Source organism: Benincasa hispida, chromosome 4 (assembly GCF_009727055.1).
Source record: "Benincasa hispida cultivar B227 chromosome 4, ASM972705v1, whole genome shotgun sequence".
Lineage (NCBI taxonomy): Eukaryota > Viridiplantae > Streptophyta > Magnoliopsida > Cucurbitales > Cucurbitaceae > Benincasa > Benincasa hispida.
The window spans coordinates 67,089,823-67,102,411 of record NC_052352.1 but is presented as its reverse complement, the minus strand read 5'-3'; the positions used below and the strand labels follow the sequence as shown (position 1 = coordinate 67,102,411).

The window sequence follows — 12,589 nt, the reverse complement described above, 5'->3', positions numbered from 1 at the left end:
ACTCGAGAAGGATCGCCGCAACTTGGTCAGCGCAACACGGTGGGCACATCTGGGTGAAAGGCTAATTAATCGCGATGGGATAGAAAGTTGATGACAGTCGAATTCGAATTAAGTTAACAGCCGATAACGATCACAAGTACATTCAACTTTTCGATGACAAATATTCGGTGCATCAATCAGGAATTAAAGCTGTCTCATCTGTACAATCATGAGAGAGAAACTGCCATTCACCTTAGATGCTTTATAAATACCAGGGCATCATTTAGAAAAAGGGGTTCACCATTCATTAGTTCGAAGTTTCATACGCCCTTGTTCATAGTTTTCTTTTGTTTTAAGGCGAATGCGAGAGAGAAGGTTGTGCCGATAAATCGTTCTGGTAAGCTTGGGAGAGTGCCAGAAGCTTCAAGAACAGAGAGAGGATCGACGCTTGTGGAAGCAGGAACATCTTTAGAACCGAATAGAGATTACAATGTAAAAGCCTCGGTCCGCAAGGAATTGCTACCAGGCTCTCTACCTTTAACTTCCATTGTTATTTTATACTCCACTCATTTATTAAAATGGAATCTACTTCTCTATATCTGTTCACTCTCTATTATTTACGCATGAGTAGCTAAATCAATTGAATGGGTTGAGAAGCATTTAGCTAGCACAACTAGGGAATCTTCATTCTATGCGATTATCTTGTATTATGTATGCTTCATTCATCCATTAAAGATACTCGGGAGGGTAGTCTAAGGACGGGATCTAGGCTTGGGAAGGTTAGGTTAGAATCTAGGCTCGAGAGAGTCAGATTAGAACGCATAATCAAAAGATAAGAGCTTAGGAATAAGTACTATTTGTTATCAACACATCACGTGTATCCTAGAGATAGGATATGATTGTATGCAGTCACTTTACTTTTATGCATTTTACATCATCGTATAGGACAAGAGTAGAGACTTAGGGATAAGCTCTATGGACACTTTTGAATTCAACACATGCGTCCTAGACTTAGGAGCATCGCATTTGCATTGAAAAATGACTTGCTGTGTATGGTTGTAGCATGATAGCATAGTCTGACGCATTCCCAAGAAATGCTAGCTAAAGATCATCTCAACCTGTTCATCGCATACTCAGTGCATCTATCACACAACTGACTTTTCTCAAATCCGCCGCATTTTTTATTTCTCATTAACGCAATCAATAATAAACCAACAATTAATTGAATTACCGATTACCGCAAAGTTTTCATAAAAAATACCAATGCAACCTGTTTTCACAAGTCCCTGAGTTCGACCCTGGAGTTACCAGGAAACTCAGTGGAATTTGCACTTGGATTCCGCTAAGGAAATTTGAGTGCACAACGCAATTTCATCAATGCATATCATCCATATTTTCACTTCATAAAATTAATCATCACACTCCCCTCACTGTAGATATATTTCTATCCGCTCGATATAACCATAATCAGTAAGTTAACCCTTCATAGGTTGTTCATAATAACGGTTGGGTCAAAAGTTATTTTACCCCCAAGATTACATCTTGCTCCTTAAGTCCCCCTAATCCTCTAATGGACAATTGGTTTGTGATTTAATCACTAAACTGAGTCCCTCTCGAGCCAATGAGAGGGTGGAGCCATTTGTTCAAGATCTAGAGTCAGCACTTAAGGGAACAACCTCTCTACTATCCCTAGAAGTGGGTAGGAGTAAATTCCCTCTTGCACCCTATCTTCTCAACTATCTACCCGATCTTACCCTTGAAATAAGAGGCCTATTGAGTCGACATTATTGAGCCACCCCTGACCCATGCAAATATAAGGATAATCCCGAATAAACAGGAGTTCATAGTTAACTCGGGATTAAGGTCAAGCTACCTAGGTCATCGCTTTGAAATAGTCAGTCTTAAATAGTAAACAACGTTGTAAAGTAAGAGTGACTTATTTTTTGATCCAGTCTTATACAAACTCTTTACACAGGACATCCCTACTCACATGTCTCCACATGAACGATTCAAGATCACATCATTTGTACTAAATACAAAGTGGGTTGTACACTATAGATCGTTTATACTATTTACTCGAACTTGATCCACTTTTATGTCACTACATAAAGTCAAAGTATTCATATAATAGTCATGGATCTTAGTTTATTGGATTTAGGTTCTTTCTAAAACGAAATGAGCAATTCATACATTCAACAACAACTTTATTGAATAAAACTTCAATAACATCTTTATTGATAACAAAATAAGTTTATTGTTTACAAACCACAAGTTTTAGGACATAAAACCCAACACCTCTATCTTCAAGTTAAGAGGCGCCGTCGATGTCCCTCCATCTTCAAGTTCAGAGGTTTCTTCGATGCACCTTCATTTCCAAGTTCAAAGGCTTCGTTGATGCTTCTCCATCTTCAAGTTCAAAGGCTTCGTCGATGCTTCTCCATCTTTAAGTCCAGAGGTTTCGTCAATGCTTCTCCATCTTCATGTTAAGAGGTTTCGTCAATGCTCCTCCATCTTTAAGTTCAGAGGTTTCGTCGATGCTCCTCTATCGTCCAGTTCAGAGACTTCATCGATGCTTCTCTATCTTCAAGTTCAGAGGCTTCGTCGATGCTCTTCCATCTTCAAGTTCGTAGGCTTCACAACTTCCTCTTTGAAGCCAACTTCGCTCCCTTTCCAAAATATTAGTGCAACTTCGCTCCCTCTCCAAAATATTAGTGCAACTTCGCTCCCTCTTCAGAATATTGGTGCAACTTTCTTCTCCAAAATGTTAGTGCAGTCTTAATTCCTCCCAAAAAATGTTAGTGCAGCTTCGCTCCTTCTCTAAAATGCCGGTGTAGCTTCGTATCCTTTTCAAAGTCAAGTTTTGAGACTTCACCACTTCCCTGTCGAAGTCAAGTTTGGAGGCTTCGTTGCTTCCTCTTCGAAGTTCAAGCTTGGTGTGGCTTCACTGCTTCCTCTTCAAAGCTCAAGTTTGGTGTAGCTTCGCTCCTTCTTCGAAATGTTGGTGCATCTTCACCCCTTCTCCAAAATGCAATGCAACTTCGCTCCTTCTCTAAAAATATTGGTGCCACTTCGCTCCCTCTAAAAAAAATGTTGGTACAGCTCAGTCTCCTCTCTAAGAGTGTTGTTGCAGTTCCATCTCCTCCACAAAAATGTTGGTGTAGCTCCATCTCATCTCTAAAGATCAAGTTCGGTCTGTTTGGCTCCCCCTCATATGCGAGATCAACTCCGATCTGTCTGGCTTCACCTCATATGCAAGATCAAGTTTGGTTCGCTTGGCTCTGCCTCATACGCATGAACGACTCTAGTTTTCCTGGCTTCGCATCATACGCGAGAGATTCTAGTACGTCCGACTCCGCTTAAAAGCTTGATGGCGTATCCACCCTATCTTCAAAGCTCGATCGCGTATCTCTCTCATCTTCAAAGCTCTATGGCGTATCTACCTCAACTTCAAAACCAAATCAGAGTTTGGACAGGGATGACCCCAAAAAGGTCTAAATAACTCTATTATGCCACTTCTTGAAAATGTTGATGCACCTTTGTTCCTTCTTTAAAATGTTGGTGCAGTTTCGCTCCGTCTCCAAAATGTTGGTGCAGCTTTATTTCCTATCCAGGGGAAGATTACCCGACCCTCTCTAAGGGTAAAATGATTTTTCAGGGGAAGATGACCTGACCCTCTTTAAAGGTAAGATGATCCGACCCTATCTAAGAGTGAGACGATTCAATAGGAAGAAATGATCCGACGCTCACTAAGGGCAAGATGATCTGGTCCTCTACAGGGGAGGATGACCCAGCCTTCACTAAGGGCAAAATGATCCAGCCCTCTCTAAGGGTGGGACGATTCATCAGGGTTTGATGATCCGACCCTCACTAAGAATAAGATGATTTGGCTCTCTCTAGGGGTGGATGACCCGACCCTCACTAAGGGTAAGATAATCCGACCCTCTTTAAGAGTGAGACGATTCAGTAAAGTTAGAAGAATCGGACCTCATTAAGGGCAAGATGATCTGGCACTTTCCAAAAAAGGATGACCCGGACATCATTAAGGGCGAGATGATCCAGCCCTCCCTAAATGAAGATGACTCGACCCTCTCTAAGGTCAAGATGATCTGGACCTCTCTAAGGTCAAGATGATCTAGCCTAAATGAACTAGTTTTCTCTAAGATCAGTAAAGGTGGCGGTTGCACATTGAGACACTGCTGCGGGAAAAAAAAAAGAAAAAAAGAAAAGAAGACGGGTTGGAAAAACCCTAGCCGTCCTCCTTTTTCTCTTTGACAATTACCGAGCTACGACAAGAATAGTGAGCATTGACAAACGATGGTGATTGTCAGCGAGCGACAACGAGTGGCAATGGAAATCTCGTCTGAAAGCGTTGGATTTGTCGGCGAATGAGCAGCGAATGACAGTGGACAACACAGCGACGTTGGATCAGCGGTGTTGAGCAATAGTGAGTAGCACAATGGCGTTGGATGGCAGGACGATCACAAAATTTCGACGGCATGACAACGGTTGATTTGCATGAAGAAAAAGCACTCAGTTGACAATTGTGGTTTCGCGGCTCATGGCTCCGGTGGTTGGGGTGACTTCTAGACTCATGACTCGCGATTGGTGGCTCGCAAGCTCTGGTTGGGCTCTACCGAACAACTGACGGCTTCCATGGCTTCGCGGCTCGACAGTCCTAGGCGGCGACTCAGAAAATAAATAAATAAATAAAAGATTTCTTTTATTTACATTCGTGTAGGGCTAATTGAGACAAGAATGTAGGGGTTTGGGTCCTATTTATAGAGGATTCACCCGGTTCCATAACAAATCAAGAAATCAGAGTCAAATAAATATTTGGTTTAAATCATTAGATTTTATTAGATTCCTCAATTTGATTTTATCCTAATTTCAAATTAGATTTAAAAAAATAAAATTAATTCCTATATAATATTATTTTATTAGATTTTATTCTCAAATCTTTCGTCAAACAAAATTTGACCATATTCCAAATTTTATTCAAAATCAAATTTAAATTGTGGATAAAGTCTCGGATTAAAATTTGACCATATTTCAAAGTTTATCCCCAAATTCAAATCATCCAAAGTTAGCCTTGCATCTCCAGATCCAAATTAAATTGAGGATCAAGTCTCAAACTCATCTCAAATTAAAATTTGGTCATATTCCAAATTTTGTCCAAAATTCAAAATACACACGTTTCAATCCTCAAGACAAATTAAATTATGGATAAAGTCCCAATTTGATGTAAAATTTAAATTTAGGCATCTTCTAAATTTTATTTCAGATTCATACAAATTTAGGTTCTTATCCCTAATTCCAAACCAAATTGCGGGTAAGATCTAAAATTTGGCTATATCCTAAATTTTATCAAGTTTAACTTTTATCCAGTCCACATCAAATAGGAGGTAAAATCTCAAATTAAAATTTGGCCATATTTCAAATGTTATCCCAAATTATAGTTAAACTTATATACTAAATCCGTAGTTTGGCTGACACATCAAATGAAGTTTAAATCAAGAGTAAATAACTCGTATTTTTTTTTATTATAACTTCAACTTTTTTTAGATTCATCCACCCACATATGTGCATAAGTCTCGAAAAGGGGCATTTGTTGAAGGAAAAATTTTGGACTAATCACAAATTGTCACGTCATTCATAAATTAATGGTGAAATTCCAAATAATTGAATTTTGGACCAGTTAGAAGTTGACATGTGTCCCTAAATTGAAGTTCAAGACATAATTGGTGAATTCCGATAATGCCACGTGTTTTCATCACAAGCGTTGGATCGAGTGAAGTTAATATGGTTTAATTTAATATTATAATTTGAGTTAAAGTCTAGTTGAGTCCAAAAATGGGCTTAATTTGGCCCAAGTGTCAAAGTAGGTCCAAATCCAACCAATTGAATCCAAGAGTCAAGCCCATGGATCAACCAAGCCCAAGTCTACCAAAGAGCTCTATAAATAAATGAGCTCTCTTCATTTGTAGGGTTGGCAAATCTACTCTATAATGAGAGAATTATCTACAATCAGAAGACTTCTCGACTCCTAAAGCTGCACATCTTAGATAATCAAGTACTAGAGATCGAACCACAATGCATCAAATCAACATCAACCAAGTTCAACTCTACGAATCAAGTTTTTCCAAAAATCTCGTGCAAACAGGTTCATTTCAAAAATTGAAAATAAAAAAATTTGATTAACAAATGGAGATATAAAATCATTTAGATCAAAATGAAGGAATGTATAAATATAACTCATAAAGACCACATTTGTAATTTAACTTGTAATAAAAAAATAATAATAATAAAGATGAGCCTCTCCTTAAGTTTCCATGGCCAGTTTCTTTTTTAATTTAAAAAGAAAGAAAGAAAAAAAAGAAATAGTTGGGCTGTACATCAAATTGTGTGGCGATGGGGAACAGGACGTGGCATTCCAGGAGTCGTGGATTATTATGTGGGCCCTTATATGCCTTTCTCCGAATAATCGAACGCCGACAAATTTGCATTTATGTTAAAATACTCTACTACAAAAATGTCTTTCTCCTAATCTTTTGTCTTTTCTCACTCCACTTTGGTTTTTTCTTTTATCTGATTTTATGTTTTGCAAATAATTTTTTTCTTTTTTTTTTTTTAAAAAAAAGACATTTTTGTTGCAAAATGTTTGGGATTTTCTTTTTCTTTAAAGCAAATTAATTGTCCATAATTATCATAATTTTTTAGTAGGATGTTTAGGACAAAGAGTTGGCTATTATACTCCTAAATTATTATAATTGAGTTATAATAGTTCGTATTTGGAGTATAGATTATTTTAATTTGGGTTACTATAGCAAATGAGGATTTTGAAATAGTGTATACTATAGCTATTTGGGGGGTTTGAAAAAGTATTTATTATAGCAAGAGATGATTATTACAGTCTTATGATAGTCTTTGCCCAAAACACCTTCTTAGTTATTAGTTGCCTTTGGTGGAATTGTTTGACTTTCCTAACTGGGTCATAATTCTATTTAAAACATAGTTCACTTTTAGTTAACAAACAAAAAAACACATTTAGATTTTATTTTATAGTTAAAATTCGATTATTTCATATTAAGTTCACATAAGAGGAAATAATTGGTCCTAAAAACTATCATGTTTATCCCACTTTCTAAGAAATAAATTATTGACGAAAAATCAAGTTAATTAATTGAAATGACTTTGATTATGGATTCTAATGTCTACCCTAGTAATGCAAGTCAATGTGAGATCCCTTGATTTTTGCAATATAGAAAATCAACAAACCACTTACTAGAAAAATTTGAAAAATTAATACAACCGTGCAAAATAATTCTTTCTCCCGATCCTGATTACAGTAATACTCTCTTAGAACTTTTGACTACTCAGACATTTTTTCCACTTTCAAATTAAAGAATACAAAAGAAATTTAATTAGAGTTAACACACTAATAAAGTATTTCTAAATACTTGAACTAGAGGCATATGCTCATTTATCGTGGTATGAGCTTATCACTTTCTTCAATTTTTTTCAATATGAGACAAACTATACTTCTAATATTTTGCAACAAAAAAAAACCTTATCAATGATAAAGCTAACTCAAATTATACAATTTCAGTTTATGCCATCAATTTTTTAAATAATAATAAAAAGACTACGAATGAAACAATAATTTTTTTTTATTGAGAGGTGTGGAGTGAAGTGCTTTTCGTTTTTCAACTAATAAAATATGTGCCCTATGTTCGAACCCACGTACCTTTCCTCCTTTATTCTTTTTTGAAAAATAAAAAATAATATATATTCTTTTTAAAAAGCCAATTAAAAAAAAAAATAATAAAATAAAATAGTGGTGATTTCATTTCCATTTTCCCCCGTTGCTCAGCTCAGTTATCTGTTGCACTGTGGTTCCTCTTGGCTATGGCGTTCTTCACTTAAACCGTTAAACGCATTCGCTAATCTCACCACAACCAGAATCCCCATGGCTTTCACTCCCAATTTTCAGGTAAATCCATTTCTACTAACAACGCGGTTTCATATTGCCATTTCTACCTTGAATGGAGTGACGAGGAAGCATGGAAGGAAGGTTTTACTTTACTTTCTTCTGTGGGTTCTTCAAGTGTTTGGTTTTGAATCTGTAAGGATTGGATGAATTTGTTTCTTAGTTTCTTAGTTTGATTTGAAGGAACGAGCTCAATTTGTTTTGGAGTTGATTTGAAATTGAAAAACAGGAACGAACCGTTTCTTTGTTGTGGATGAATAGGTGGAGATGGAGAGGAGAGAATTTGACAGCAAAATTAGGGGTGGATTAGTCAGAGCAGCCATTAACCAATATGGAGATGGAAAAGGAGATGGTATTTCTTGGAAGAAATCACTTCCCCAAGATTCCTCAGAGGTATGCATGATTTTAAGAGAGAGCTCCAAATCAGCATTACTTATTAGATAATATAATTAAATTTACCTTCCCTCATTAGCTTCAACTTTTGGGTCAATGAATGATTTAAGTTCATGGACTTTGGACCTGCCTTTTTAAGAAACATTTAACTAATTTTCTTCCAAAAGTGCTTCCATACACTCTCGACATGCTTTTAGATAGAAAGATATTAAATGCATCCACTTTACAAACATTTAAAATGTTCTTAGAATTTTAAAAGACACTTTTGAGTGTAACATCATGAAAAGGTTTATTAGAGAATGGAAAGTAGTTAAATGTCATGCCAAACATCTCTCTTATCCAATTGCAGTATTCCTTAAAGGCAAGAGAGCTCCAAAAGGCAAAGACAGATATTGACCATTATAAAAAAAGCAGAAATGCAGCAGATTCCTTTAGTGCCCAAGCTCAACTTGAGCTCCTCAATGCCAAGAACACAGTGAAAAATCTCTCTTCCCTTTTTGACAAATCAAATGCCACGGCGCGGGTGCATAAGCGGGAACTCGAAACGTTGAAGAAGTCAAGTTCGGTCCAGGACTCACGGTTGGCTGTTGCAAGCAGTGAGAATCATGAGTATGTAGACTTGATGCGGGAATTGGAATCTGCAAAACTAGAATTAAGTAAACTCAAACTTGATGTGTCTTCTGTTTTTCATGAGAAATTGCAGGCAGAAAAGGAAAAAGAAGAAGCCATTTTGAAATTTCAATCCTTGTCAAGCTCTATTGAAGAGCTAAGGAAGGAGATTGATGAAATAAATGAAGAACAAGTACTAGTTGAGTTAGCCCAGATAGAGGCTTTGAAGGAGTTTCAGGAGATTGAAGCCCAGAGAAGCATGGAAGCCAAAGAATTCTTATGTGCAATTGAGAACAAGAGGAAGAATATTAATGATCTTGTTCAAGAGGTTGAAGGCTTGAAAGAGCTAGAAAAGCAATTTAGTCTCACAATGTCAGATGTGAATGTGTTACAGAGGGAACTAAAGTTGGTCAAGGAATTAGACATCAAAGCTCAGAGAAAAGTTATGATGACAGAATTGGAAAGAAAATCTCAGGTAGAAGAAGATGAGCTTTTGTTGCAATCCATCACAGAAGAACTCAAGACTGCAAAGAAGGATTTGGCCTTAATACGTGATGAAGGGTTTCAGTTCATGACATCAATGGATGCTGTACGAAGGGAACTAAAGCATGTCAAGGAAGAGATTGCTAATTTGAAGAAACCTGATGAAAACAGAGATTCAATTGTTCAAAAACTGAACTCTAAGCTGCTTAGAGCAAAAACCAAATTGGAGGCTGTGTCGTCTGCTGAAGAGAAAGTCAAAGCTATTGCTTCTAATTTGTCGATCAGCATAGAACAAATGAAGAAAGAAACGGAGGCTGCAAAGAAAGAAAAGGAACTTACTGACGAAGAAATAAAAAACATTAAAGCAGAAATCCAAAAGACCGAATCTGAAATCGACTTAAACGAGGAATGCTTGCAAGATGCCTTGCAAGAGCTCGAAAAAGTGAAATCGTCTGAGGCTTTGGTACTTGCAAATTTGAAGTCACTAACAGAAAGTACAATGAGATCTAGAGCTTCTGCAACTAAGAGTAGCTCCTTTATCACCATCTCTCGTTTTGAATACGAGTACTTAGCTGGTCGTGCAGTTGCAGCACAAGAAATTGCTGACAAAAAAGTTGCAGCAGCTCAGGCTTGGATTGAAGCCATTAATGCAAGTGAAGTTGAAACAAGAAGGAAATGTGAGTTGGCCGAACTGGAAATCGGAGAGATGAGAATGGAAGAAGAGAAACAGGCATACAGGGCAAACAGATCACTTTCTGCAAAAAGAATGGTGGAGGGAGAGTTACAGAACTGGAGACAAAAGCGCGAGAAGAATGCAGAAGATGATAATGAGGAGCCAGCAAATCGTCAAAAATCCATTAGGAGAAATGGAAGTATGACTCCATCAAGGCGATTAAAGTTCAGAATATCAGCTTCACCATCGCCTCATATGATGAATGGAAGAACTGCCTCCTTTTCAATGCAGAAGAGAACGAAGGTTGTGAAAAATCTTGCCAAATTCTTCAATGGCAAGAAAGCTAAAATGAATCCTTGAATTGGGTGAAAGAATGTTCCTGCTGATTGTGATTGTTTCAGTCAGAAGTTCCATGGCGCCCCATATTCTGCAATCAGTGGGAGGGAGGAGTTCAAATAAGTTTTTTTTTTTCTCCCCTTCATAACTTTATGTGCATAGAAATAGAATTCCTTCAACTTTGGGTTTTCCTTATTGGAGTAAACTAAATTCCAGAATCCAGATTATACAAAAACCCGCCTTGAGTTATTGTCTTTATCCAGCTTCGTGGCTCTATATGCTCTGACTCACTAACTGCAGTTTTCATGATCTCACGTATTTTCATACACAGAAGTCAGATTGTTGTCTTCTTCATCAGATAGCTTCTGCTTCATATAAGAGCTATATAAATTTGATATAATATCTTCTCTTCTTCATGGGATTTTTGTACGGATGGCCTCATTTGGGAGGCTCTAGGAAACACAGTTACTTCTAATTGTGCAGAGAATCGACAAATACGATACGGATACGTTCATATACATGGTAGATACGTGATTTGAAGTATCTGATTTTTTTATTTTTATTTTTAATTTTCAGATACTTCCAAATACGTGAAGGGGATACATGAGTCAATTTTTTTTTTCAAATTTAAGCCCAATCACCTAAAAAGCCCAACCCACAACCCATTTTATTTTAGTGCATGTTTATGAGTGATTTTAAAATTATCAAAAATCACTTTTTTTCATTTTTAAAATCACTCGAGAACACACTTTTTAATTACTTAAAATTAATTTAGTTTTCAAATTTATACTTTTAAATGCAATTTTCATATCATCAAAATTAGTTTTAAAAGATTAAACGTGTTTCACAGTAATTTTGAAAATAACAAAAGTGATTTTAACCATTTTAAAATCACTTTCAAACATAAAAGTCCACTTAAATTGAGCAATCCAAAACGAAATAAATTAAAAATGATAAAAACATAAAAATTTGAGAAAAACCTCGAAATGTGATTAAATCTTCGTTTGTCCCTTCTCTCTCACTATTTAAATCATGTTTCACACCACTATCCTCAACTTCCTTCTTCAATCTTCATTTTCTACTCTTTTCTATCGTCTACTTTAGTTGCTCAACAATCACTCAATGTTGCTGGATTTTTTTTTTCAAGTTTTCACTCTCTTCTTGAATCTACTTTAATCTAACTTAAAATAAGTATTACAGTAATTAATTAGACATTATATATATATATATATAACATATCTTCAACGTATCCGTATCTTAGTTTTTTAGAAATTAACGTATCACTGTATCATATCGTATCTGTATTATGTATCCGTATCTGTGTCTGTGCTTCTTAGGGGAGGCCCAAATGAAAAATGGCCACCTTAGAGAAAGTAATGGAAAGTGGTCTTCTACTTACGTCATAAGCATGTAATTTTATCGATTTGCCTCTGGGATGCACCCCTCGCGCCTGCTAATACAAATTTATTTGATCCTCGACTTGTCACATGTTCTTCGATGCATGGTCACTCAATACCTAACTTCATGATCACTTGATATGGCTGCAATTGACACGTGTATACTTGATCATATCCACGTCATACTCGATGATCGATTACTTTATACTCGATTATTTTGAATTATCCATGTCATCGGAACTGCTATGTAGTTAATGCTCATGTACGAACAACACAAATTAGGGAATTTTCTAGCAATATACATGATTTTTTCAAATCAATTTCTTGAAATGTAAAGTAATTTTTTTTTTTATTAACTAAGAACAAACAAAATTGAAACACAAAAGAGAAAATCGGATCACTTTCCCTTCAAAAAATCCACTTCACAAAACCTATTTTTCTTGACGGAGATCAAGTTATATAGGCATTGAGATCATTTCACTATATTGTCTCACACCTCAAGTAAGTAAATGTGCTTTTTCCTGCTCATTTTTTTTTTTAACTTTTCTAACGATGTGCAAGATGTCACGGTCATGCTTGTCCAGGGCCTGTTGTCCATGGCCGCATGCCCGATCCAACCCCCTTCTAGCATACTTTCATATCTTGTATTGTATTAGCTTAGTTAGCTTGCTTTCTTTACATTTTCATTGTAAGTGACCACTCGCCCTTTTGCATATGCAAGGGCGCCAGTTG

At 36.4% G+C, this 12,589-nt stretch overlaps 1 protein-coding gene across 2 annotated transcripts; it reads left to right on the top strand.

The window, feature by feature from the left end:
• The first annotated feature begins 7,808 nt into the window (after positions 1–7,808).
• Positions 7,809–10,754, top strand: LOC120076682 (protein PLASTID MOVEMENT IMPAIRED 2). 2 transcript variants are annotated; one of them, XM_039030580.1, is made up of 3 exons: positions 7,809–7,969; positions 8,228–8,359; positions 8,709–10,754. In XM_039030580.1, the coding sequence occupies exons 1-3, from the start codon at positions 7,946–7,948 to the stop codon at positions 10,482–10,484; spliced, it is 1,932 nt and encodes a 643-aa protein (XP_038886508.1). In that variant the 5' UTR covers positions 7,809–7,945; the 3' UTR covers positions 10,485–10,754. The 2 variants fall into 2 exon arrangements, with proteins under 2 accessions (XP_038886508.1, XP_038886509.1); XM_039030581.1 differs by having other exon boundaries at positions 7,827–7,969; positions 8,196–8,359.
• Positions 10,755–12,589: the final 1,835 nt, after the last annotated feature.